The sequence below is a fragment of the Mustela erminea genome, chromosome 20 (genome assembly GCF_009829155.1).
Source record: "Mustela erminea isolate mMusErm1 chromosome 20, mMusErm1.Pri, whole genome shotgun sequence".
Taxonomy (NCBI): domain Eukaryota; kingdom Metazoa; phylum Chordata; class Mammalia; order Carnivora; family Mustelidae; genus Mustela; species Mustela erminea.
This window is the reverse complement of record NC_045633.1, coordinates 30,424,649-30,450,366: the sequence shown is the minus strand read 5'-3', so window position 1 is coordinate 30,450,366 and position 25,718 is coordinate 30,424,649. Positions and strand designations below refer to the sequence as shown.

Sequence of the window (25,718 nt, the reverse complement as noted above, 5' to 3'; positions counted from 1 at the left end):
ATATGCCGAGGGAAAGCAGCCAGGCACAGAAGGCCAGACTGTAGGATTCCACTCAAAATGCGCAGAAGCAGCCCATCACAGAGACAGAAAGTAGATGAGCGGTTGTCAGGAGACAAAGGCAGGGGAAAACGCAGGGACCACTAACAGGTATGTGGTTTCTCTTGGGGATGATGGAAATGTTTCCGAATGAGCAGGCGGTGATGGCTGTACACCATGGATGCCTGAAGCCCACTAACACTTCCAAATGGTATACCTTAGGTCATGTGAGTTTAAAATATTAAAAAATATATTTAAAAAAGACTTATCTTGACAATAATCAATAATTTAAAATAAGCTAAAAATGCAACTCTTTTTACTGAAAATATGAAAAGTGGACTCTACAGTCCCACATATGGCAAAGAACAGCATCTTTTAAGCCTATCTCATTTGCCCAATTTTTATAAAATTTTATCTAATGTTCGTTTCTCTAAAACAGGGTTCTGTGATCTTTTTCTGAATGGGCCAGACAGTAAATGGGTTTAGGCTCTGTGGGCTGCACAGTTTCTGGCACAACTACTCAATTCTGTCGTGGGAAAGCAGACAGACACCCCATCCGCGGGGGTGGGTGAGCTCCTAGACCTCATTTACAGAAACCAGACGCTGGCTGGGTTCTGCAGGCCACAGCGGCCTGACCCCTGCTCTAAAACAGGAATTGTCTCCATAAAAGGAATCGTATCAGCTCTGGTCCAAAATATCATGCTGCGAAAATGGGGAAATGAATCTATGTCACTAGCAGTCCTGTGTTCAAGCAACTCATTTTTTAAAAAAGCATTTTTAAGTACTACCCATCAAACCAGCTTATCCGTCCACCATAAGTTACTGTCTTCACAGAGACAAGAACATCTCAACTATCACCCCTCACAATGGTCCCCCAATCACACTGACTTCCAAGTTATAACTTGGAATAATCTGACAAATTTTTAAAATAATCTGACAAATTTTTTCCCTCCTGTATAACATACATACTTGTTGATCTGAGCCAAGAACATTCCCTTCAGTGCATAAAACTCAGCTGTCATCTCTTTTGTAAAGTATTTCAAGTTTGTAGATTCAATCACTTCAAGACCCTGTTTAAAAAAACAAAAGCAGGAAACATTTTCTTGAAATTTCTAGACAACAGTGTCAAAACTGCATTAAAATATTTATCTAGGCACTAAGTCCTAAGGTCACTGACAAGTGCACTTGAAGTTGACGGTCGACCTTGCCATCCACTAACAGTTCTTGACTGACAAGCGTACATAAACTGAATCACTAAGTGTCACATTCAGTCCTGGATACCTCAGAGGTACTATTTTCCCCAAAGCTTTCTATGTCTAGTCCATTCCATTATTTTTATTAATATTTCCCTGAACTTCATCAAAATCTACTTTACATCATCATACTCCTACACTTTTTCATTTTCTTTTCCTTAAACACGTCAACCAAAGACAGTGTAAAATGCAGACCGTAAAAACTATGTCAAATGTTCAAGTGGTTTCCTTCCCCTTTCTGGTGGTGAAGGGACAGTTTCCCACAAACGTCGTGTTTATGGCAAGTTCTCACCCTCCTCTCCTACTCTCTGCACTAGGACTCCCCACGGGCACCTGCGCCCTGCTGGCCCTCCTTAGCAGAGCAGCGGCCGACGGCTCTCATGCTCACTGTACCTGCATACACTCGTTTTTCCCCATGACTCCAGCCAGCTGGAGGTAGCATTTGACTTGTTGTCGTATCTTCTGGAAGCAATCCACGATAGGCACGGTTGGGATCGTATGAATGCGACTTAGGATGTCCAGAGCTACGTTGACCAGTCCCTGTTTGCGGGCGATCTTCCCATACTGGATGATTGCTGAGGCAGACGCGTGAACGCCAAGCATGGCATTGTTCGAACTTGGGTCATGCTGAGAACTGTTTTCATAGGCAGTTACAATAGCTAGAGAGCAAAGGAAAGAGCAATCAGGCCATGCCCCACATTTCTCAAAGCGTTCCACAACAAGGCTGAAATAAAAATGAAAAACACGTACATATGGGCTCATGAAAACAGGAAGCTCGGTGATAAACCCCCATTACTTTCCCTTGGGTTTTACACACCGAAGACACGTGCTACGAAAGGGAGAGGTAAACAGCACCGACTATGGAGCTGGGTGTTCCCATCGGGCTAAGTGAATTAGGACGGTGGCTCTACCAGATGCCCGGGGATGAACAAAACCGCAGAAGGCTCCACAAGGCCACGCCAAGCAGCTCGTCCTTGGGTGGCCCTTCACAATGAGCACCAAACCCCAGAGCTCAGATCCTACCGGCTCACGCCCCCAGCACGGACTCTGCTCGAGCTGGACGAGTGTTAACGGGTTGGGGGCTCTCCCCATCTTTCACTGCCTCCCCCCAACCCTTCCCAGACCAACCACCACTGACCAAGCCTACCGGAAAATAGAACATCTGATAAGGGGGGAGGGGGGGGCAGGAGGAAACACAACAAAACCGAGACATGAAACCAGAACAGTGGGGCGTCTGGGAAATTACATGATGAATGCATGCCGGACCAGGTAGGTTTACCCTGGTAATGATGCTGCCTCCACATGAAGACACTGCTCCAGTGCGACAAGTCATCTGACACGATGGGCAGCCGGTTCCTCCACGTCTTCACCACCGTCTTCATGTCGTGCAGGCTGTTGTTCCTGCCCAGGTTGGTGGGCTGGAGGCCGGCATTAATCTGCGCCGCTTCTTGAAGTTCGATGATCTGCTGGGCTGCCTGAACGGGACCAGGATCAGGGACCCCACGGTGAGTGCACATGAGGAAAACCAACCAGGGTCCATCAGCAATCTGAAGGCTATAAAGGTCTCCCGACGCACTTCCCGAAGGAAGCACTCTTGCTCCGCGCTTTCGTTTACTCTTTGCCCCCAACTCGGCTCTTATGATCCCCCCACTTCTCAAGGTTCAGCTCTGTGGCTACTGCAACATAGAAGGGGGAGGACAGTGGTGCAGGTAGCACACCCTGCAAACACGGAGCCTCCAAACTCTTTCTCATTCCTTTTGCCACCACCTAAGTCGGGGTCTCCTACCAAGGGCTCAGAGCAGAACGGTCAGGCCCGCCTGCCCTCAGGCTCTCTTTCCACCAATACTCAGACCCCGTGGCCCACACATGGTCTGGGTGTTCCCTTTGGGCTGGCGAATCCGTCTTCCAGCGCGTCCCTTAGGAGATTGTCTAGTTCACCACCTTCAACACCCCAGACGCACTGTTGGCTCCAAGTGCACTGGCCGCGACGCACAGCCTATCCAAGAACCTGCGAGGTTCCGTTCCCTCCCACGGAGAATCCTCCCTTTTCTAAATCCCGCATTTCCTCTCTGTCCAATCTCCCTCTGGTACGAAGCTGTGCTTCTCGTGGCTGTCCTCTCTCCAGCTAGATGCTCCTCTGGGGCAAATCTTTGTTCTGAGCTCGTCAGAATCTCCCGAACACAGCACCTAGACCCTCCACTTGCCATCTTGTTGACCGATCTTAACTGGAGATACAGCCTGCAAGGACCACCGCTTTCCGGCCGCACCTCAAGTTCCGTTTATTACCTCCAGCTTTCTGAAACCTCCCTCTCTCCCGCTCCTCCCCGCCCCACGCCCCGCAGGAGGCAACCACTGATCTGAGTTCTGTCTCCGTGCATCTCCCCCTCCCAGACGCTCCGCAGAGAGGGAATGACACAGAGCATGGCCCTCTGCTGGCTTCTCCACCCAGCACGTTCTAAGGCTCACCACGCCACCATAAGGCTCAGTACTCGGCCCTTTTTATTGCTGCAAAACACTGCGCTGCCTGGATCTGCCACTTTTTATTTAATCATCAGCTGACGGTCATTTGGGCGGTTTCCACACTTTGGCCATTATGGATATTGCTGCTGTGAACATGGGTGTGCAAGTGTGTGTGTGTAGGATGGAAACCGTACTTAGTATTTTGAGGAACTGTCAGACTTGTTTCCAGTCTACCTTACAATCCCACCAGCAGTATTTGTGGGTTCCAATTTTCCCACATCCTCATCAATGCTCGTGATAGTCTTTATTCTAGAAGGGTAGTGGGAGTAAAGTAGTACTTCACCGTGGTTTTGATCTGCATTTCTTTACTGACTGATGCTGGTGAGCGATTTTTCCCACGCTCATATGCTCCTTTGTGCATCTGCTTTGAAAATGAAATTGGTTTATCAAATTTCGGCAGCTTTCAGCCATTATTTTTCCAATATTCCTTTTGCCCCTTTTTCTGGCTCCACTCCCTCTGGGACCCCCACGGTAAGTATGTTGGTACTGATTCGGTCAAGTCTCTATTATTTATGGAACGTGACCACTGAAGTCTCTGCCTGGGTGCCTTAGCGGTCAACCAGTTAGCCCGAGATGTCCCTAAAGACCAGACCACGAAGCCGCTCAGCCTTTGCTGAGGGCTGTGCGAGAGACTGCATCAGAGCCAAGCAAGTGCATGGTGGCCTGTGTGGTGGGAACAAACTGTCAGAAACCATGCAGATGGCCCAGCAAGGAAGAGGCTTGGTGGCGGCACCCATGAGAGTCTCAGAGGATGCGCAGCGGCATCGCACTGATGGGCTACGGTGGCCATTAACGAAAACGCCTGGAGCAAAACCGAGAAACATCAAAATCGCTCCTGACAGGTCACCTGTCATTCAAATCTCATGGAAGCTCCAGAAATGAGAACATTACTCTATATTTTGACTCTGCCTTCCTTTTACTGAGGATGAGACAAGTGGAAAGAATTTCCTCCCCGCCGTCCAGCTCGGTGCGTTCCCCACACCCACCTGAAGAAGAGGCGTGTGCACGTGGGACACAACGTGGGGAAGCCGCCGCCACTCGCGGATGGCCAGACTGCTGGCCATTTCCACCAGGCGCTCGATGAAGCTGAGCTGCTGCTCTTCAGGGTGGCAGATGGCCAGGTACCCGCGGTACATGTTGACTTTCCACGCCATCTCTTTGGGACAACTTACTTCCACCTGGTGGGGAAAAGAACATTACATGGGAAGTAACAGGCAAACTTGTCCGTACAAAGGGTCAAAAATGCAAGCCAATTTTTTTGTAGCCAATTGTGCAAAGTGGTAAGCAGGAATTAAGCTACGAACAGACACTTATTTTCTTTGGAGAAGTCATGGATTTAGATTGCATTTTCTGGACACTCTCCTTTTCTAAATTCTAGTGAGTAGCCAGTCTCTACAGGTTCTTCGCTTTGAGTCATCAGCAGTTCCAGAAAGGGGAGAAACAGATGAACACTGATGTGACAGACCTGATTAACAAACATCCCTTGGCTACAAAGTCAGCCAGTGAATTTCCGCAGCATTCAATATATGTTTGTCGCCACTCTGATAAATATAATTTTGAGTTGCTTCCAATTCATATTGTTATCCTGGGAAATCAATCTAACTTGTTACACATTAGACAAGGAAGCAAAAGGCAATGATTCCAGTTGATAAGAATATGAGAGAACATGAACTTGACTGTTCCTCAAAAGCCGCACTCCGCCGTCTACTATAAAATTTCCCCCAGGTCTCTCACATCCCGCCTGTCAGCTCTCTCATGAACTACACTGAGCCCGGAGCGGTCACATTCTCTCTCCTCGGCTCTAGCCCCTGCCCCTTTCCCCCGACAACGTGCGCCTCCACATAAAGGCTCCCCGTGCTCCCCCTTCAGCCCTCAAAAGCTCTGTCTGCCCATCCCCCACTAAAGGAAGCATTAAAACTGGTCTCACTTTATCAATTCTGTCCAGAGCATTTAAAAACATAAATGATAAAAATTAAGGTCTTTTCAAAAATCATTTCCGTGTAGGAGAAGAAAGGCTATTCATTCTGAAGCGTCTCCAGGCAGTAATAAAAACCATCCACAGTTTTGTGCCAAAATACTAAGTGACACAAGGACCAGGATGATGACGGGGCCATCCTGCATTATGTGACCCTCTGGTTTGTTTTTTTGACATCTTACTTCTCTAAAGCACATTCACATTCATGGCCTCTCTCAGATCTCAAGAATCCAACGATGAAGAAATTTAGGAAGACAAACTTGTCAAAACATCTGCTTCCATCACAATCCGCTAAATCACACCAATCGCACATTTTCTGGGCTTCAACACTACTCAAGATAGACCTTTGTCAATCACCACATCATCCATCCCTGGAACACTGAGAAAAAGGCATCGCTCACTTCCCACCCCCTGGAACAAGCTACCCCGTCGATTACACCGAACCAAGCAGCCCTGAAACCATAATGCACACTAAACAAAAACAGAAGGAATTTTTTTTCTTGAACTATCAGTAAGTGAGTAAATAATTTTGGACCATCTACTTGGACCAACACTCTCTGAATGTACTACGGACTACCCAGAATGTTTAGTCACATAAAATGAGCATTTTTCTAATCAGTAGGCACAATTTTTAGAAAGCAATTAAGGGTTTCTAAAAGAAAAAACTCGGGGCATCTGGGTGGCTCAGTGGGTTAAAGCCTCTGCCTTTGGCCCAGGTCATGATCCCAGGGTCGTGGGATCGAGCCCCGCATCGGGCTCTCTGCTCAGCGGGGAGCCTGCTTCCCCCCCACCTCTGCCTACTTGTGATCTGTGTCTGTCAAATAAATAAATAAAATCTTAAAAAAGAAAAAGAAAAGGAAAGAAAAAACACTTCTCAGACCTACGGCTGACATGCATGACGCCTGACACCGCCTGCACCCAGCGAAGGAAAACCCCGCGAGGGGAGAAGAAAGAGCAGAGTGAGCTGTAAATATTTACTCAGCAGAAACATCTACCAGATCAAGGAAGAGAACAACTCACTGTAAATGTGTTTTGTCAGAAATAATACAAGCAATGGGTCATCTCTGGAATAAACTCCCTGCATCAGACAGGCCATTTCCAGATCCCAACCCCAAAGTCAAGCCCGGGGCTGTCCCCGCCCTCGGTGGTTCCTCAGCTCGGTTCCACCATCTTCCACGTGTTCGTTAAAAAGCGACACCAGTAACGACACGAACATGGTAGCCACAACAGAGGTTAAAATTTCAGGTTCATCGTTTCAAAGACAGTCGCTCTCCGACCTCAGTGTGCTTTGGAAGTCATCTCCGATTACAAGAGGAAAGGAGAATCCCTGGCGTGAGCGTCACCGAAGCCCGAAGCCCGGCTGGGCAGAGGGCAGGTGAGATGGCAGCACGTCCTCCGCCTCCAGCCCAGCCACAATCCCCACGCCAGAAAGGTGGAGATGAGGAGCAGAAGCAGGCAAAGGGCCGAGGGAGAGTATGAGGGAAGGCCCAGATGCAGGAAGTGAGGAAGGGTAGCGAGAATGGCCGCTTTGGAAGAACCATTTAAGGCAAAAATAATGTATCATGGGGCTCAGATGACACAGAGCTGCGCTGTCCCACACTGTGGCTTTCGGGTCCCCCCAGCGGGGAAAAGGGAACAGGGCCTCTGTGACCATGCTCCCGCTGTGCACTGAATCCTCTGGATGGAGTTTAATTAAAAAAAAAAAAAGAAAAAAAGTGGCGCTCAACCAAGTTCCTGACTCAGCTTAATGATCCTGGGTTCCTTCACGTCCATTAACAAACATGCTTGGAAGAGAACACTGCCTCACTGAGGACACGGCTGCCGACAGCCACGACGAACCCACCAGGCCCGACACGTGGTTCACCCTCGCCGTGCTCACCTCCAGCGGCGAATCCGCACCAGACCCATCATGCTAAACTAATTCTTCCTGCAGCTCCCAAAGTGAACAAGTGTGGGAAAGGTGTTAGAGAACTGAAAATAATACTTGCTTCCCAACAGCTGTCTTTCACCTGCCAAAACGCCCAGCTTGCTCCAAGCAAAGAGAACTCTCTGGAGGTCCACACCACCCGAGCCCGGGAGAACCACCGGTGGGGGAGAGTGATCTCACCTGCACCAATGCCTCCTTCATGGCGGTCCAGTTGGACACCCGCCAAGCACACTCCAGGACCAGGTAAGGGTTAATGTGACCTTTGGACTGGCCATATTCCGTCAAGGCTTCCCACTGGTTCAACTCCTTAGAGCATCTGGAAGACCAGGGATTCAAGGGCAGATGTTCACTCAACAAAACACTCACGGATTCAGAAAGGGCAAGGGATAAGATTTTCAGTTGTGGGTTGCAAAAAATATTTTCCCCCCACAGGGCAAAAGGTGAGGTCCCAAGGTGCCCCATTGCGGTGAGCTCCCCCCGATCCCTGAAGGAAACGGCTCCCCAGGACCCCGAGGGCCGCCCACCACATGGCAGAAGCCCTAAGCACCAGAGCCAGTGGGGAGGCAGAGATCATCTGTTCTTTCTCCAATGGATGCTTTTAATTACTCATGGATTAAATGCTCTTCTGAGGTGCTTCTTTATAAGGCCATAAAGAAAATAGCAAAGTCCCCTTTTAAAAGCACTCATTACAAGACAATTTCAAACACTCCCCTCCCCCTCCACCCCAGTTCCCTTAAGAGAGTCCTGAGCAGCCGAGCACTGTGGCGCACCGAATCCAGTGGTCCTCCCACAGCTGGTACTCCGGGAAGATAGCGGGGGAGGCGTTACTCCTCTCATGCTCCTTCTTGGCTTTGTCCATTGCCTTTTCGTAGGATTCTTGGGCCTGAAGAAGTCAATAATGCTCTCGGTTATTTAGGGCAAGCGGGAACTCAAGCCTGGGGGTGCCCTGCCCTCTTCTCTAGAAGATCACTGCCCCTGAGGCTCTGCTCGCACACGGAACAGAGTGACACATAACACCCCACAGAACGGACAGAGTGAAGACTGCCTAGCCCCGTGATGCAGCTCTCCGTCCTTCAGTAAGGACAGAATAGGCCACAGCTCATGCCCGTGCTTCTAGAGTTTGGGGGCTGAGAACCATATCCTGGGACGGGGCCACACTTCAATGAAAGGACAGACATGAGAATTAACGTTTAAACACAAACTACAATCTATCTGCCATTTCCAACAGGACCACTGAGTGCAGATAAAAAACATCCACATTAGCAACTAATGGTAAAGGCTTCACGACTGAGTTTCAAAAATGTTCGTGTCATATAACGTAGGTTTCTCTTACACTAGAGACTTCAATCAAAGAGCCTTTCTATGTAGGGTAAACACATGAAATAAACCGGTGAAGTTATCTAACGTGAACTCCGACTTGAGATCATTAGAAACGGCCTCTCCTTAGCCATGTGGCCCGGCCACGTCACTGGACACGGGACGGCGGCTACCTGCTCGAAGAATCCGTGCTGCTCGTAAGCAATGGCCGTCGCCGTCTCCGAATACTTGCAACGCTTCTGCCACAAACCAGCCCACATATCTTCCTCTTGTAACAGAGAGTACAGTTCGGCCAGGGAATCCAGTATCTCCTGAAAACACAGCGTGGATTCTTGAGTGCTCGGGACAAAAACGTTTTCTTCCCAATGAGGCGACTTCACTGTGCTGCCATTTAAAATCACTGGGGAGAGGATTCCCGAGGCAGGGAGGACCCTGGCAGGGACGACGGGACCGGGAAGAGGAGGCGGGCCTCACCTGCTGAGGCGGAGTTATGCTCTCCTGCTCATAAAATTCCGTTGTTTGCTTCGGCTTAATCTGCAGGCTCAGACCTTTCTCAAAAGCCTGGTGCTCGAGCATCAGTGTGGAGCGGAACCAAAGGTTGTGCGTCTTCCCCAAGTACTTCAGCACGCAGGGCCGGATGGGAATCGGGGGGACGCACTGGGACATGGCCTCCACGAAGCAGTTGAGGGCGCTGGGTTGACAGTCTCGCTGCACCTGGTGGCTGCCGCTGCACAGGAACGGGCTGATCTCACCGGCCAGAGCCTGAAACCCAAGAGTACGTCATGTCTCCACTCAAAACGCGGCCTCACACTCACGCAGCATCTGGCAGCATTCTGGAGAACGCACCGTCAGATAAAGGCCAGCAGTCTCCTCGCCCCGTGAAACTTAATAAGGTGATTCACAGATGTTTATCAACTGCTAAAACTACGTCTTCCAAAACGGGATTTAAAACATATACTCACGTGCTGCTGTCTGTCAGACAGAATTTTCCACAATCTGGGGAAAAGCTGGACCCACGTCTTCTCTGCCAGTGTCGTGGAGATGTGGCACAGCTGGACAAAGGCGCTGAGCAGGGCTCCCGTCTACAGAAAGAACAGAGAATCGTGGAGCCACGTGGGAGCCCACGTGTCCACACACAGGACACTCCCGTCCCGAGCTTCGGCGGACGCTCCTCCACTTCCGCACTTGCGGAGACTGAGCAAGTGTCAGGTCAGAGCAAAAACACAGATTCGGAGCATTCACAGTGTGCCTAGCAGCCAGCTTCCTGCCTACATTTTTTAACGTTCAAGGGCATTTTCTAACCACGTCTGCGAGGTACGAGCGCCACGCTGATGCGGACTGAGGGCGGGAGGCACAGGGGGGCCAGCCAAACGAGGCCGCTGGCGACGCAGAAGAGGAAAGGGGAGTAGCACACGCGCGGGAGGTGAGTCACTGGCCAAGAAGCACAGTTCTGAAGAACAGATCAAGAAGTGAGAGGTCTCGGCAGCTGACGGCGGGGGACAGGCGGACAGGGAGCGAGCGGCCTGGCCTGGAATGGTCCAACCCCGTGAAAGGGGCCAGGGTTGGAAACGAAGGGCCCCAAAAGGGAACCAAATCCACAGCTGCCTCTGACTCTGTCCATAGCTTTGCTGTGTCTCAAAGTCTGAATTAGCTGCCAGGATTCCTTATGAACAGGCAGGTTTCTAGGCAGCTTGAAGCCACTGTGCCCATAGGACCTACCTCCCCACGGAGTTGGGGGTTCAAAGATGGAGAATTCATGATTATGCTTTCCTTTCTCTGACTGCAAACCCAAGAAAAGAAATCACCCTCAAAATCATGTCTACCGAAAATGCAAAAAGCAAAGGCAGAAATATTACAAGGAAAATGGGGGAAAATGCTTCAGTGAAGGATGCTCCTGGCTGGTACTCAGGCAGCCCCGTGAACCTGGATGACCCCATGTGGCGGCTCCGTCCTCCCCAGCCAGTGTGTCGGCAGCCTTCCCGCCCCGGGTCATTTAGCAGAGGCCGAAACACTGTAGGGCCACAAGCAGTCACAGACCAGCAGATTAAAATGCTCGTCTCGGGGGGCCTGGGTGGCTCAGTGGGTTAAGCCACTGCTCAGGTCATGATCTCAGGGTCCTGGGATCGAGCCCTGCATCGGACTCTCTGCTCCGCAGGGAGCCTGCTTCCCCCCTCTCTTTGCCTGCCTCTCTGCCTACTTGTGATCTCCACTGTCAAATAAATAAATAAAATCTTAAAAAAAAAAAATGCTCATCTCGAGCGCAGGTCGGGGATTCTACAGGCTCCTGGCTTGTCCTCATTCTCCCGCGACCACAGGGAGAGGTGAAGGGTGTGGCTCTGTGGCAGCCCTCAGCGCCAGGGAGACAGAGAGGGGACACTGTGGAGGAGACAGGGAGTGGACACTTGCTTCAACAGATTTCCCACCTCGAGTAAGATGGGTCAGTTCTAGGAGCAGAGACCCACAACAGAGACGAGATCAGGCTTGCCCGGTTTTAGGAAAGACCTGTTCGATGCCCCCTAGTCCCTCCAGACTTAGAAACAAAGAGCCTGGAGGCGCCCACTGGCCTCTGACCACTTCACAGGTAGAAGAGCTTCAGGAATGAAAATGTCGGGGAGGAACTGACTTGCAAATGCAAGGACTTATAACCCTACTTTGCTCTGCAAAAACCAGCTTCCATACAAACATGATATAATAACAGGAACACTCTTGCCATCTGCAACAATGTGGATGAACCAGAGGGTATTATGCTGAGGGAAATAAGTCAATCAGAGAATGAGAATTATCATATAATCTCACTGATATGTGGAATTTAAGAAACAAAACAGAGGATCATAGAGGAAGAGAGGAAAAACTAAGATGAAACCAGAGAGGGAGACACACCATGAGAGACTCAGTCACAGGAAACAAACTGAGGGTTGCTGGAGGGGAGGGAGGTGGGGGGGGAGGTCACTGGGTGATGGATGTAAGGAGAACATGTGATGTAATTAGCACTGTGTGTTACAGGATAAGGCATAAATCACAGGTCTGTTCCTCTGAAACCAGTAATATAGTATATGTTAATTAACTGAATTTTAATTAAAAAAATGTTTAAATGGGATTGGACCATCAAAAAGGAAAAAAAATATGAAGACCACCGCCACGCCCTCTAACTCCCTAAGCCTCCCCGCTGCTTCCCTGTTCCCCAGAGCACTCACCACCTGACACAGTACATACTGATTTTACTTCTTTCCGTTTACTCCTTGCCCCCACTAGAACCCAAGCCCCGCGAGCTCTGGCTACCCTTGTCTGTTTCCTTCGATTGTCTAGCACGGCTAAAATGTACTCTGACTGATCTTCCCCAACGAGCTGATCATCAAGCTTACGCCAAGGCTCCCAATAAGTCAGGATCTACATGCAACTCATCCTGATGACTGTTAGCCAAGAAAGGCCTTCAGGTTTGCGGGCAGTGATCCATCATCCCAACTTCTGGCAGTGATGAGAGCAGGGACAGGGGCCTAGTAAGGTCTTCCGGTTGTGAACAAGAGACCCTTACATGGTCGTATAAGAACGCTCTGCTTCCAGTTCCGTGCAGCAGGAGACCGAGTTTTGAATGTTTCTCCACACACAAATAGCACAACTACCACTCAGAAGTTCAAAGGCTGATTTAATGCATAAACTTAGGATCGATCACCAGAGACGTTTAAATGCAGAAACTATCTGTAATAGGTAGCTTCCCTCTAATTTTTTCACCTAACTCAAGGTATAAACGGAATCATCACTGTTTCTTTGTAATACACATCAAAAGCAACTTGTTTATGGAGCCTTAACTTTTTAAAGATTTTATTGGAGAGAGAGAGTATAAACAGGGGTCACGGCCAGAGGGTGAAGCAGGCTCCCCACTGAGCAGGAAGCCCAAGGCCGAGCTCGATCCGAGGACCCTAACTAAGATCATGACCTGGGCTGAAGGCAGATGCTAAACAACTGAGCCACCTAGGCAACCCTAGATTTTTAGTCTTTAAAATTAGCATACCTACAATTAATCTCAGACTTTGTAGGAGTGGGAGTTTCTACCTGGCTAAATCTCAACAGATGCTTCTGGGGAACTTCTCCCTGCAAAGAGGGGTGGACTTCACTTACCATGTTACCCTATTCTCATTTTCTCCTTTTTTATTGCATCTGAAAAATAATCCAGCCATGTCTCATCGTGTATTTGGTAAACCATTTTTCCATTTCTTTCAAGGGGTAGCAGTGAGAAAATTAACTTTTTCTTATTTTCTCCTGTGAGATATTGTAAATTCTTTCTCAAATCTTTGCACAGAATAACCTCTCCAGAGTCTCACACAATTGTAACGGCGTCAATTGAGAAATGAAAGTTAACTGTAATTTGTAGAAGACGACTTCACACCACTGTGGAGTAGCCTTGCCTGAGGAGTCAACATCTTTAGGAGAAAGAAGCGGCACCATCCCCCCGAACCCGCACACAGACCTTCACTTCCCGGAGAGTATCGAGGAATTTGTCGTGTCTGTTGGTTAACATGTGCAGCTGGTTCCCAATGTCCTTCTCAGAAAGCTCTTTGGTTTTGGGCGTGCTGGTCTGGTCTCCAGGAGCCAGCTCGATATCAATCTCTACATCCTGTAAGACAAAACACGAATGGGTAAAACCAAAAGGTCAAATGATCACAGGAAATCCAACAAACACAACTCTTACAAACTTGTTACTTTTTGCAAGTCAAACTTTAGTCCGTTTCCTGGAAGTTTGTATTATTTAAATAATCTGGAGTTCCAGAAAAAACAACAAGCAGATTAACTGGACCAGATCTCTCTTTAAGTGACGCTATGGAAAAGAAAAAAAAAAAGAAAAAGAAAAAAACCAAAAACACTATGAAAAGGTCACTGTTTTGTTCTCCTGTTCGGATTGTGGGAAGCAGAATGAAAGCACGAACTTCAAGCAGCAATAATAAGAAAGACTGTAGAAGATTCTAAGGAATCAGAGCCTGCCGTTCCTCCATACAGGAGGGCTGCCTGGCTGCCTTGCTCGTCCAGAGTAAGAATACTGTCAGGGCCGCGGTGTGGAACTTGCTGGCACAGTGGTTTATAGGACCCATTCCCAGAAAGTAACAAACCTTATTTCTGTGGGAAGCTTCTGAGAAGTTACAGCCAAAATCCTGTCATCGAACCAGCCTCCAAGCCAAATTACTGACCATTTGGGATGTGCCCATGAAAAAGCAGACGAGTCACATCCAAGTTGGTAATTTGTTCACACAGAATGACGGAAGGAAACGATTATCACTACATGATCTAGTGTTTAGCAATGGAGAAGAAAATTCTAATTCTCTCTCTTTTTAAAAGATTTTATTTATTTGACGGAGAGAAAGATCACAAGTAGGCAGAGAGGCAGGCAGAGAAAGAGTGGGGAAGCAGGCTCCCTGCTGAGCAGAGAGCCTGATGCAGGGCTCTATCCCAGGACTCTGAGATCATGACCTGAGCCAAAGGCAGAGGCTTAACCCACTGAGCCACCCAGGTGCCCCATCTAATTCTTATTTATTAATAAAACGAGTAGATATTCCACATCCAGGAGAGGGATCAAACTATTCCTTTTAAAGCAAAGAGGGTGCCTCCTCCTTCAAAACTAGCTGCTCTGCTTTTTAAGATTTTATTTCTTTTAGAGAGGAAGAGAGAGCGTGCATGTGCACCTGCTCAGTAGGAGTGGGGTGCAAAAGGGCGGGGGAGGAGACTCCCCGTTGAGTGTGGGGCCTGACGTGGGGGCCTGACGCAGGTCAGTCTTACGACCCTGAGATCAGGATCTGAGCCGAGACCAGGAGTCGAACTCTTGACCAACTGGGCCTTCTAGGTGCCCCAGGGCAGCTGCTTCTAAAACCCAACACTCCAGGAAGAGACTGAGCTTCTAAGAGCCGACCACCTAAAGGAGACAGAGTTTAAAGATCTATGCCTGGAGCAGCGGCAGCCACTCCTCTCGGAGTGCCGAGGGCCATCAAGATGGGGACATGAGCCCTGAGGGCCAGCTCTGGGCTCCAGGGCTGCCCCTGCTGGGACCAGGTGGAGATTCGGGAGGTCTGCAGCAGGCTGCCGGTGGAACCTGCTAGTGCCACAGTGGGCATTCCTCCTCCTCAGGGTAGTGCTAATACAACATGGGCTACCCTTCACTTGGCGAGAAACATCGCCAACACCAGAACATCCAATACTAAGCAGAACTAATTCATGACAAGGTCAAAATTAAACAGCAACATGAGATGCTTATCAATTCAACCTAAGTGTCCCTCAACGGATGGATGGACAATGAAGACATCGTGTGGCTACATACAATGGAGTACTATTCAGCCAGAAAAAAAGAATGAAATCTTGCCATTTCCAACAACGTGAATGGATCTTGAGGGCATTTTGCTGAGTGAAGTGAGACAAACACAAATACCATATGATCTTACTAGTATGTGGAATCTTATAGGCACAAAAATCTCCTACAGAGCAGACCCGTGCTTGCCAGAGAGATCAGGAATGAGTAGAATGGATACAAACTTCCAGTTATAAAATCAGTCAGTCCTGGGGAGGCCACGTCCAGCACGGTGACTACACTTAATAACACTGTACTGCACATCTGTAAGTTGCTAAGAGATAGAACAGACGTTCTCATTATAAAAAAAAATTTCTGCAACTGTGTGATAACAGATGTTAACTAGACTTATCATGGTGACCATTTAGTAATATATACGAATAAACAGAGAATCATTACGTTGGACACCCGAGTCTAACGTAATTTTTATCAACTGTACCTCGATAAAAAAAGGAAGAAAAATCTGACTGATGCAGGTACCATGTTCAGAACTCTGAGGTTAGAGACAGAACCTAACCCCAAAATCTAAGGCTGACAGAAAATTCGCCAACAGAAACAGGGATTCTGCTGTGAAAAGGAGGCCCCACGCTATCAGCGGCATTACCTCCTCCTTCGACTCGCTGTTCTCTCGCTCCCGAGGCTCCTGCTTGACATGCGTGACCATGGCGAAGGCCGCTCGGTCGTGGCTGTCGGCCAGGTTGATGACGTTGGTGATGGACGGGAGCATCGCGCCCTGGCAGCTGGTGCCAATGGGAGCGCCCTTCTCACACACCGCCAGGAGCAGCTGAAGAGGGTTACAGAGACAAAGAGGAAAAACCTAGGACGTTCGCCTGGCATTTGGGGTGCAGGGACCCACGGTGAAGGCCTAGTCCTCTTGACTGGAGCGCCCGTGCGGAGGACTCCTAGCCCATAGCTCGGCTGTGTGCTTCTCCCTAGCTTAGATGGAGCCTGAACCTCCCTTCCAGACACCCGTATCAGGGCCTCTGACTCAAAACGTAAGCTCAGGATCTTTCTCCCCTACCACGGGCTTCTCCTGCCATCGACTCCTGCCTGGACTAAGTTCATGACGCATCAACCTCCTCTTCTCAAACCTTCCTCCTCACCCACAGGTGACCTGAGTGCTCTTCTCCCTGTGCTGCACCCCCCAGCCCCCCGAGGCTTCCCACGGCCCCGAGGGGACAGTGCAGGCTCCTGAGCAGAGCTCATGAGCTCTTCTGTAATGTAACAGTCCCCCCACCACCCCCAGCCAGCACTTTCATGACTCCGCCTCAGGTCCCGAAATGCTTTGGCACTTCGCTTCTGCCCCTCGGCCTGGCTGCCCCTCGGCCTGGCACTCGTGCATTTTAGGGGCAGATATTTACAGAGCACCCCCTGGTGCTCTGTGAGGCCCTGGATTCATATGTCAACTTTGTAGGAAGGCGTCCCTGCCCTAGTGGAGCTGAAGGGTCCGAGGGAAGGACAAGACCAACACCAACACAACAACAGACACAGAGTAAAAAACAAAACAGGCCCCCAACCAAACCAAGAAGACACACACTCACTGTGGTAACACACCCAGAAGACAGACAGCATCAAGGGTGCCCAGTGTCAGTCTGGGTGTCAGGAACGTGGCACGTCTGGGAACACGAGAGGCCAGCGGGGCTGAGACTAAGGAGGGAGGGAGCGGGGGGGCCAACACAGGGCTGGACAGAGGCGCAAGGGTCTGGTCACGTGGGAGCCAGAAAGACCATATCCCGCAAGCTGGAGTTTGTGCCGGTACCAAGGCAAGGAGGGACACGATCTGCTTTACTGAGGACAATTTTGCCACAATAACAAGACTGGTGGGTAGGTAGGAAAGTGGGGACACTGAGCCAACTGTTCCCGTCACCCTTGTGAGCAGTGATGGTGGCCACGAGAAGGAGGAGGAAGAAAAAAGGGTGAGAAGCAGGCAGGTGGCCCTGACTGGTAACACGCAGTGACGGAGCAGACACGCAGAACAAACAAGGGAAGGAAGGGCAGACCCCCAGCTGGTGCCCCATGACCTGTCCTTTCTCCGTCCGCTCCAGCACACCTACCGCGGTCAAGGCCGCTTCCATCTGTGTCTCTACGACCTGACCCAGGGCCTGGCACCTAACAGCAACTAAAAGTTCTCTTGAAACAACGATGCATCCATCAGGAACCGCTCACCGTGCGGCCCTTTGCCAAGTCCCCAGCACGTGCTGCGCACAGCGCTGTAGAACGCGCACGCGGCACCAACACAAACACATTAGCAAGTCCTCCCTGTCAGCTGGTATACGAGGCCCCTTTCCCCGAAGAGAACTTCACAAGCTTCAGTCTCACTGGACAAAGTGACACAGTGACCTGCTGGTTCCACCTGTCCTGCACCAGGAGACCAGGACCATCCGCCAGCACTGATAATGCACGAGAAGCTGGACGGCCCAGTGCCAACGAAAGACCGTGGATTTCAATCACAAGCAAACAAGAACCCAGGAAGGCTCACTACTGTCCTGTCATCACTGTCGTGGACATCTGACCAGCCACTGGAATGGTCTGACAGGCTTACACAGGCCCTGGTCACCGGCACTCATCACAGAGAGAGCAAAGCCCATGGCTCTGTCAGGCTGCCCTAACTTCCAGCTCTAAGAACGACGGGACCAGACAATCACAGTAAATCACATCCTGAAGGACAGAATTCTGTAGACAGAATTTACAATTTTTAAAGATGAGGAAAAAGGAGTCTTTTAGCTATAAACTATGGAACACTATTCAACTTTCTAAGAACTTAAAATCACCCCTAAAAAAACCCCTTGAGCTGAAAACACAGTTTTAAGTCTTTTTTTCTTCCTAGAAGAGATGAGAGCAGGTTAAGGTGGAGGTTTCCAGTTCCTCTCAGACAGTGCTAACCCTCCCCCTACCCCGGTTTTGGTGCTCGGGCCACAGATGCCAAGCTAAGGCCATCCTACCTCAATGCACTGCTTAATCCAAAAGTGGTTCCCCATGGCTTCCCAATTCTGCGAACAGGTCACGTAAAGCAGGCGCTCGTACACCCGACGTTTCATAGAGTTGTCGAAAACCTCAAAAAACTTTGCCCTGATCAGAGGCTGGGCACAGCGCAGCCCGGAGAGGAAAGCCGGCTCGAGTTTTGCGGTCAGCTCGCTGCCCGACAGCGTCTCGTCCCTGAAACAGAAGGAGGAAAACGGGGTGAAGAGGGAGGAAATGCAGCAGAGGGAGCCCCCGCAGGCCGCAAGCAAACAGGCAGAGAACCAGCCAGCGCTGACGTTCTGCAACCCCACACCAGAGCCAAGGGCGGATCACAAGGACCGCCCTCCCAGGCCCATGGAACACTTGAGCAGAGGGTGTGCTAATGGCGCACCTAACGTGTGACAGATTTAGTACATACACGCACAGTCAAGCTTCAGCCATCATGAGAAGATTAAATGCCACATCAGTTAGTCAAAGGACACACTGTGGACACACACGTGCAGAATTTGGTTTATCGCGGTCATTACCTGTAGACATAGTTCACGAGGTCTAAAAACTGGGCATTTAACTCGAGGTCTTCTGGAAAGCGCTTTTCTATGTAGGCCATCATTTTCACGAGCAAAATAGACTTCTCCCGGAGCGTAGGTGTCTGTATGAATTGGGTTTTTTTTTTTTTTTTTTAAAGAAATGGTCAATTACATCTGCTTGAGAAAAGACAGATTCAGAAGTATTCTAGCCATCTGCTCTATTCTCTCTTAAGCTCCTACAACTCCGTCAGTAAATCTTTGTTTTTAAACAGAAAGATCCTGGGTCTATCTGCAAATAGTTAAAATCAAGACAGCTGCGGATCTAACTTTCCAGAGGCTACAGTTCACTTTGAAGAAAAAGCAACTGAACTAAACAAATTAGACATTTGCAAGCATCCTTCTAAATTCAGTAACAGTCCCTCACTATTAATTTTTGGGGGCTTAACTTTACCCATACAAAGACTAAGAAGTAAGGTTCAGTTAACATTTTAATGCAAGTAAAACTACATTAAGAAAAGTGACTACTTATTTCAAGCTTCTACTTAAAATCTGCAAAAAGCACGGTGAGAAAAACTCATCTTAAGGAAAAATACTGTCAAGGCCAACAAAGGGGAGAAAACGTTTGCTGGAAAACTTTCTGGAGAAGAGATGAGAAACCTGTGCTTGAAACACACACACACACACACACTCTCTCTCTCTCTCTCTCTCTCTCTCTCTCTCTCAATCTCTTTGTCTCTCTGTCTGAGGTGGGGGGCCTGGCCGGGGCATAGCCCTCTGGCTGCTCACCTGATTGGCCGCCATCGGGGAATTGTTTTTAACCCACTCTTCCACGATTTTCACCACAGCCCGTAGGATCTTGGCATCTGGGGATTTTTCAATTAGGGAGGTCAGGATGGCCTGAATGAAGTTCTTCCTCATCTCCATGCTCATGACGGCCAAGCGCGTCTTCACCAGCTCCAGACTCAGCATCACCAGCTCACCGGTTCCTGTTCACGCAGAGAGAATCACCCCAACAATCCACATATGTGCACCCACAGGCGACCACTCTGCATTTCGTGGCACGTCAGGGTCTGCCCATCCCCCCTGCCCCCCCGAATTTTCTCCAGTGAGAGCTCTGGGATTTAAGGTGCTGCCTCACCACTTCCCCGCTACTCTGCCCCATGAGGGTGGCCTCCTAAGAGCCTCTGCACAGGCAAGGGGACAATGGAGCGGACGGACCAGCATGGGCCACCCAGACCCAGCCAGTCCCGAAGCCGCATTCCCAGCACTTCCGTCCCGAGCTGCCTCTAACAGCGGAGCCTAGCACAGCTCCTGCCCGTGCCGATGTATCACTTGGGTTCCTGGGGCCCCATGGCTCAGGCCCAGAACCTGCGACTTCACTCTGCGTCAGGCATGACAGCTCTAATTACGCAGTTTCACAGCAAAAATCCCGAGACCGTCCTTATTTAGTGGTGAATGTTTCCCGTGAATGTGAAACCACTTAAAATCCCTTCATCCCCACATTCACAGATTTGGAAAGTAATTTGTTTTGAAAACGAGTCTCACTTGGGTTTTACGTGAAATGCTCAGACCCTCTCTGTCAAGAGTAAACAGACAAGGGACTGTGGAAACGCAACAGGAATTCGTGTTCGGGTCAGAGTTCAGTTGGGGTGTTACACGAAGTCTGAGAAGACCCCTAGGGACGCTGGCTGTCACCTGAGGTTGCGTCTGTGCTGCCCGACGCCGCCTGAGGGCTCAGGTGCTCGCGGACCATCTTCTGCAGGGAGCGCATGAAGACCGAGATGAGCCTGTCTATGTAGCTCGGGTTGTTGCTGCAAGCGGACTTGAGGATCATAAGGGTCCCTAAAAGGCAGAAATCTGCTGGTTGGTTGTTTTTTGGGTTATTTTTTTGAGAAAAGTTTTTTTAAAAGGAACAATAAAAAAGTGCTACTTAAAACATTTTAAAATGCGCTAAACAAAAATGTGCTCTTTCTGACAAAATTATGGATGAGCCCCCAAATGTCAATATTCTAAGCTTTTGTAAATTCTTAATTCAAGACCAACACCAGGTATGAGAGCCAACTTCGTGCTTTGATGGCAACAACATTCATACCCACAGCTTGGATTTTATCTTTAAGTTATAGCGAAGTATCCTAAGTTTTTAGTCCCATGACATGCTTGGGATAGGGAGGGGTGGGAAGGAAAAAAGAAAATCCTTGAAAAAAAAATATGACTACATGGACATGATAAATATTATAGAATTCAATTTGTACCTGTTCTGTAAGACTAAGATCAATAAAAATGAGCAAAATTGACATGAGAGCACGAACATGGAGTATGTGGGAATAAAAGGTTTCCTTTTCTAGCTGACATGTTTATGAACATCCTGACCCTGATCTACACCTTAAATTTTAAGTTTATAGTCAAGGTTCCCATTATACATCAGTAAAAAGGTACTACTTTGCCATTTATAGGTGCCATCACCACAGATTTGGACAATTTCTCAGTAAAGACTGAATGTTATGATCCGTCTGATTCTACAACAGGTCACCTCTGACACTTGTGAGGACAGGTCCATAACTGAGTCCTGGGTTGAGGACAGGGAAGGGAATGGTGTGATCAACTGTCCAGGCACCAGCCCCAGTGCTGCCCCTGGCCTGCTGTCACCTCCTCAAAGGAGGGAGACAGGGCCAATGGTCGTCAGCTCTGCTCAAAGAGAGTCCTCTGGAGAACTAACAAGATGTTTATGGAGAACTAATAAGACGCTTATGCTCTGGAAGCCAGGCTGCAGAGTGGATCTACTCTATGATCCCACTTTTAACAAAGTCACAGAAGTATTCACCCATCTGGTTCTAGAATAGGGATAGCCAGCTTGAACAGTTAAGGAATCAATTTCAACTACATTTATCTGGCTCCTGAATTTCAGACAGCAAATAGTAAGAGTTTGGAAAACTAATGTATTCACTTTGCAAATTCAAATATAAGTGTTTGCATAACAAAGGCTACCTATACAGATATTTATGTCCTTGTATATAGAAAAAAGACACACGTGTCCAGATGTTAAGAGTAATTGTTACCAAGTAGACAACTTTTAGTTCCCTTTCCTTGGTACTTGACAAAATTTTATACAATGAATAAGCTTAAAAAAATTGTTCAGTTGCGACCCCCAAAATCTAATCCTCCTCGGAGATGTGAGTTTCACAAAAACTAGATTTCTGGGTCTCTCTGGAGACTGAAGTCATCCAGCTGCCCCGATTACCCGAGAAACCAATTTTCATTTCACCTGGGGCAGCCAGAGCCTCACCAAGTGGACAGGGACAGTTCTTGTCTTGTGAGTGGTTTACTAACAGATGACACGCGATGAAAGGTAGCAACTATCTACATGTGCACATGGCTTTGGCAGCATCTCGTGTTCGAGGCAGAACCACGTGAAAACAGGATCCACGTGATGTGAGATGATTCCCCCCAGCCCAACCCCGCAGCTGAGGCTGAGGTGGGAGGGACTAAGGAGGCACAGACACCGACCGGTCAGGCGGAGGGTGTTCTCCCCCATGTGTACAAGGCCACACACAGACACCCTCAGCACACGTCAGCTCATAGGTCCTCCCGACATCCCGAGCCTTTCCCAGAAGGAAAGCTCGGACAGAGAGCACAGAGAGCACAAATGGAACGGCTGCCAGAAACACCGGGGCAGACACACACTCACCGAAGAGCTGGGAGGGGTTCGCGTTGGTGGCCTTCTCGTAGTTGGTGAGTCCCTCGTAGATGACTTTCCCGACGGCCGCGTAGAGGCACTCCAACTCTTCGTACTTGGAGGCCACGCTGGAAGTGCCTGAAACAGAAGCGAGAACGTGGGTCCTGTGGTTTGGGTTCTTGGGCCCATCCGGGCTCCAGGAGGTAGACCTTCCTCACACCAGACACTGAGCTTTAGTTATCTTAGGAACTGGAGCAACTGGCCCGGGTCGGTCTCTCCCGCTGCAGGACGCGTGCTTCTCTGGGCTGCTTCTGATTCGACCAAGGTTCCCCAAGCCTTACTGGAACACGCTCGAGAGATGCCTATTTATGATACGCTAAAACCTGATCCTGGCAGCTGCTCGACAGCTGACCGAACACGATAACCCAGCTCCCCTTTACTGCCTTAAGGAAACGTCACGTTTGGCTGATGAGAAACAGCATTTCCAAAGCAAGACAGAAAATACTACGTCATGACTGCTTATGCCCACTCTTTTTAAAGAAACGTTGAGGGGCGCCTGGGTGGCTCAGTGGGTTAAGCCTGTGCCTTTGGCTCAGGTGATGATCTCAGGGTCCTGGGATCAAGCCTTGCATCGGGCTCTCTGCTCAGTGGGGAGCCTGCTTCCCTCTCTCTCTCTACCTGCCTCTCTGCCTACTTGTGATCTCTGTCAAATAGATAAACTCTAAAAAAAAAAAGAAAAGAAGAAGAAGAAAAGAAAGAAACACTGAAAGCAGAGAGAGGGACAATAAAATGCTCTCTACGGGAACCAGATGAGACCCTCAAGTGACAGGCTCCGTGCCCTCCCGTCCACTCAGGTAGCAGGGCAGGGGTCACCTACTTGGCTCCGTCGGGAAAATGCTCATTAGGCGGGAGAGGAGGCTGTGGACCGCTCGCAGGACCTTGGTGTTCCCGCACGTCATGCACGCGGCGACGCCCCGCTGCAGCGGTTTGAAGCTGCTGAGGATGGCCGGAGACTGGAGGACAGTGAGCAAGAAACTCAGCACTTCCAGCCCCGTGCAAATATTCCCGTAGTTGACTTGATTAGGCTGCTCCTGGAATGGAGAACACAGGTCACACACAGATGGCATCACTCCTCTGGTCCAGTCCGTTACAGAAACACAAACCAGGCAAAACTGAAAAATTAAACATCCTTTTAAAAGCTCATGAAAAACACTAATACTCGATATTAAAGAGTGAGAATCGGGGCGCCTGGCTGGCTCAGTCCGTAGAGCATGTGACTCTCAAGGGTTGTGAGTTCAAGCCCCACGCCGGGTGGAGTAGTTACTTAAAAATAAAATCTTGGGAAAAAAATAATTGAAAATCCCTAAAATTGGTCTAAAAAAGCAATCACTGAATTTCACTTCTCTCATCTTTTTTTACTTAAAACACAAATATCCTTTCAAAAGGAAGTATCTTCGAGATGGCGGATCATGACATCAATCTAACAGACGACGCTAGCATTAGTAACAACAGAAAACTGAGTGCACAGTTGTTCCTTCCAACTTCTGTTTCTGTGGTTTGCGCATACAGATGCAGACATGGTGGGCTGAGATAAAATCTCCCATTCACTATGGGAACCATGTGGAAAGCTGCTATGAGCTCAGCACACCACGTCATGAAAACGTTAGCCTATCACGTGGCAGAGCCGTCCGCTAATGGCTGAACTTGACTCAACCGTGACTCCTTGAGAGGAAAGTAATTTGCCCTTTGAAAAAGAGGAAAGAAATCAGCAGAAAACCCAGAAGTGCTACGTAAGTTAGAATTGAAGCATGTACTGCACAAAGGCAGCCTGTGAACGCACGGTTTTCATAGTACGGAGTATCTTTAGGACCTTTCAAAACAGCTGAGGCAAACAGGTCAGTCTTGGCAGTGTAAAGTAACAAAGGTTTAAAATGGGTCTGCAACTGCCAGAAATGGCAGGATCATGGTTTTTACAGAAACAAACCAAATAAAAAACCCATCTAATTAGTTCTAGGAGCTGATTTCTTTGCTACCTGACTTTACAGTGCTCAACAACAAACTGCATGTCCCCTTTAAAAACTCACACTTGTTTTAGAGGTTGACACATAAATCAACTGAAACGGTTTATCCCGATCCAGCCAGGAGGTCAGTTTAAGAAATGAGATCTCAGAGGCAAGAGAACTATGATGTTTCCAAAGCTCCTTCCTTGGGGCTGGGGGCTCAAACCGATGTTTTAAAATCTTTTCCAGGGAGTGAAACTCCCTCCTTCTCCTTAGCGGCCATGACTGGCTGAGGGAACAGAGGGTTGGAGGTTCAACAGCCCAGGAGCAAGGGACAGGCACAGGCACCCACCACACTCATCAACAGCTTGTCGAACCACTGCAGTTTGAGCTCAGACTTGGACCACATGTCTGGTCGTAGGGCGGTCTTCAGGAGAGTCACGCACCGGCGAGACAGCACCTCCCCAGGAGACCCGGCAGTGTTGGTGTTGTCGTTGACCTGGAAATGCACTCAGATTCAAGGCTCCCTCTCACTGTATTCATCTTCCGTGTCACCTGTGCAGCTCAGCTTCCCCTCCCCTGCCCCACCCCCAGCCACCAACTCTCCCGCCTGACTCCACGGGGCCTCCTGTGCTTCGGGGACTCTCTCGAATGGGGCCCTCCTGCTCCCTGGCTGGGGTGGGGGGGGAGTGGTCCAGGTCAGTGGTGATGTGCGCTCATTTGCGTGGTGTATGCATCAGGGTCAGGCAGCTCCCCAGAACAGGGACTGAGCTCCCCACCATGGACCTCCTGGGCTGTGCCTAGCTCGCCAGAGCACCAAGAAGGGACTGGTTCGATCACTTAGCAGATTCTTCTCAGTACTCTGAAATCCTCACCAGTATGGTGAGACCTGATATTCCATTTAATAATTACACAAACTGAAGATTCCCAGATTCTTAAAAAAAAAAAAAACTACTTAGAAAAATTTCACTTATGATGTTTTTCTGAAAAGGAAAGATAAAGTTTCAGAAATAGATTTCCAACAAATCCACGAAAATACATACTGACGTGAATAACAAACACAAGTTTTAAAGGCACTGAAATCACTAAATGTCGTATATAATTTATGTAGGTTGGATCATCCTAGCAGCACCTTTATGAGACAGGTACCTTGGAGGTTAAATAACATGCCCAGTTTTAAAATGTGCCATTATCACCACGG

The 25,718-nt window shown here is 49.0% G+C and overlaps 1 protein-coding gene across 12 annotated transcripts in view; it reads right to left on the bottom strand.

The window, feature by feature from the left end:
* Window positions 1-25,718, bottom strand: part of TRRAP (transformation/transcription domain associated protein) — a 112,379-nt gene that overhangs the window by 24,072 nt on the left and 62,589 nt on the right. For 8 of the 12 annotated variants that reach the window (XM_032328453.1, XM_032328459.1, XM_032328457.1 and 5 more), the window contains 18 exons: window positions 24,870-25,016; window positions 23,395-23,608; window positions 22,530-22,655; window positions 20,540-20,686; window positions 19,631-19,830; window positions 18,845-18,966; window positions 18,299-18,512; window positions 15,961-16,140; window positions 13,494-13,640; window positions 9,991-10,110; window positions 9,503-9,790; window positions 9,202-9,339; window positions 8,482-8,594; window positions 7,892-8,027; window positions 4,796-4,987; window positions 2,536-2,764; window positions 1,683-1,948; window positions 1,006-1,106 (listed from right to left, as the gene is read on the bottom strand). In XM_032328453.1, the coding sequence (XP_032184344.1) occupies window positions 1,006-1,106; window positions 1,683-1,948; window positions 2,536-2,764; window positions 4,796-4,987; window positions 7,892-8,027; window positions 8,482-8,594; window positions 9,202-9,339; window positions 9,503-9,790; window positions 9,991-10,110; window positions 13,494-13,640; window positions 15,961-16,140; window positions 18,299-18,512; window positions 18,845-18,966; window positions 19,631-19,830; window positions 20,540-20,686; window positions 22,530-22,655; window positions 23,395-23,608; window positions 24,870-25,016 (3,080 nt within the window). The remainder of the gene's footprint in view (window positions 1-1,005; window positions 1,107-1,682; window positions 1,949-2,535; window positions 2,765-4,795; window positions 4,988-7,891; window positions 8,028-8,481; window positions 8,595-9,201; window positions 9,340-9,502; window positions 9,791-9,990; window positions 10,111-13,493; window positions 13,641-15,960; window positions 16,141-18,298; window positions 18,513-18,844; window positions 18,967-19,630; window positions 19,831-20,539; window positions 20,687-22,529; window positions 22,656-23,394; window positions 23,609-24,869; window positions 25,017-25,718) is intronic. The other 4 variants (XM_032328458.1, XM_032328464.1, XM_032328463.1 and 1 more) reach the window with 1 other exon arrangement.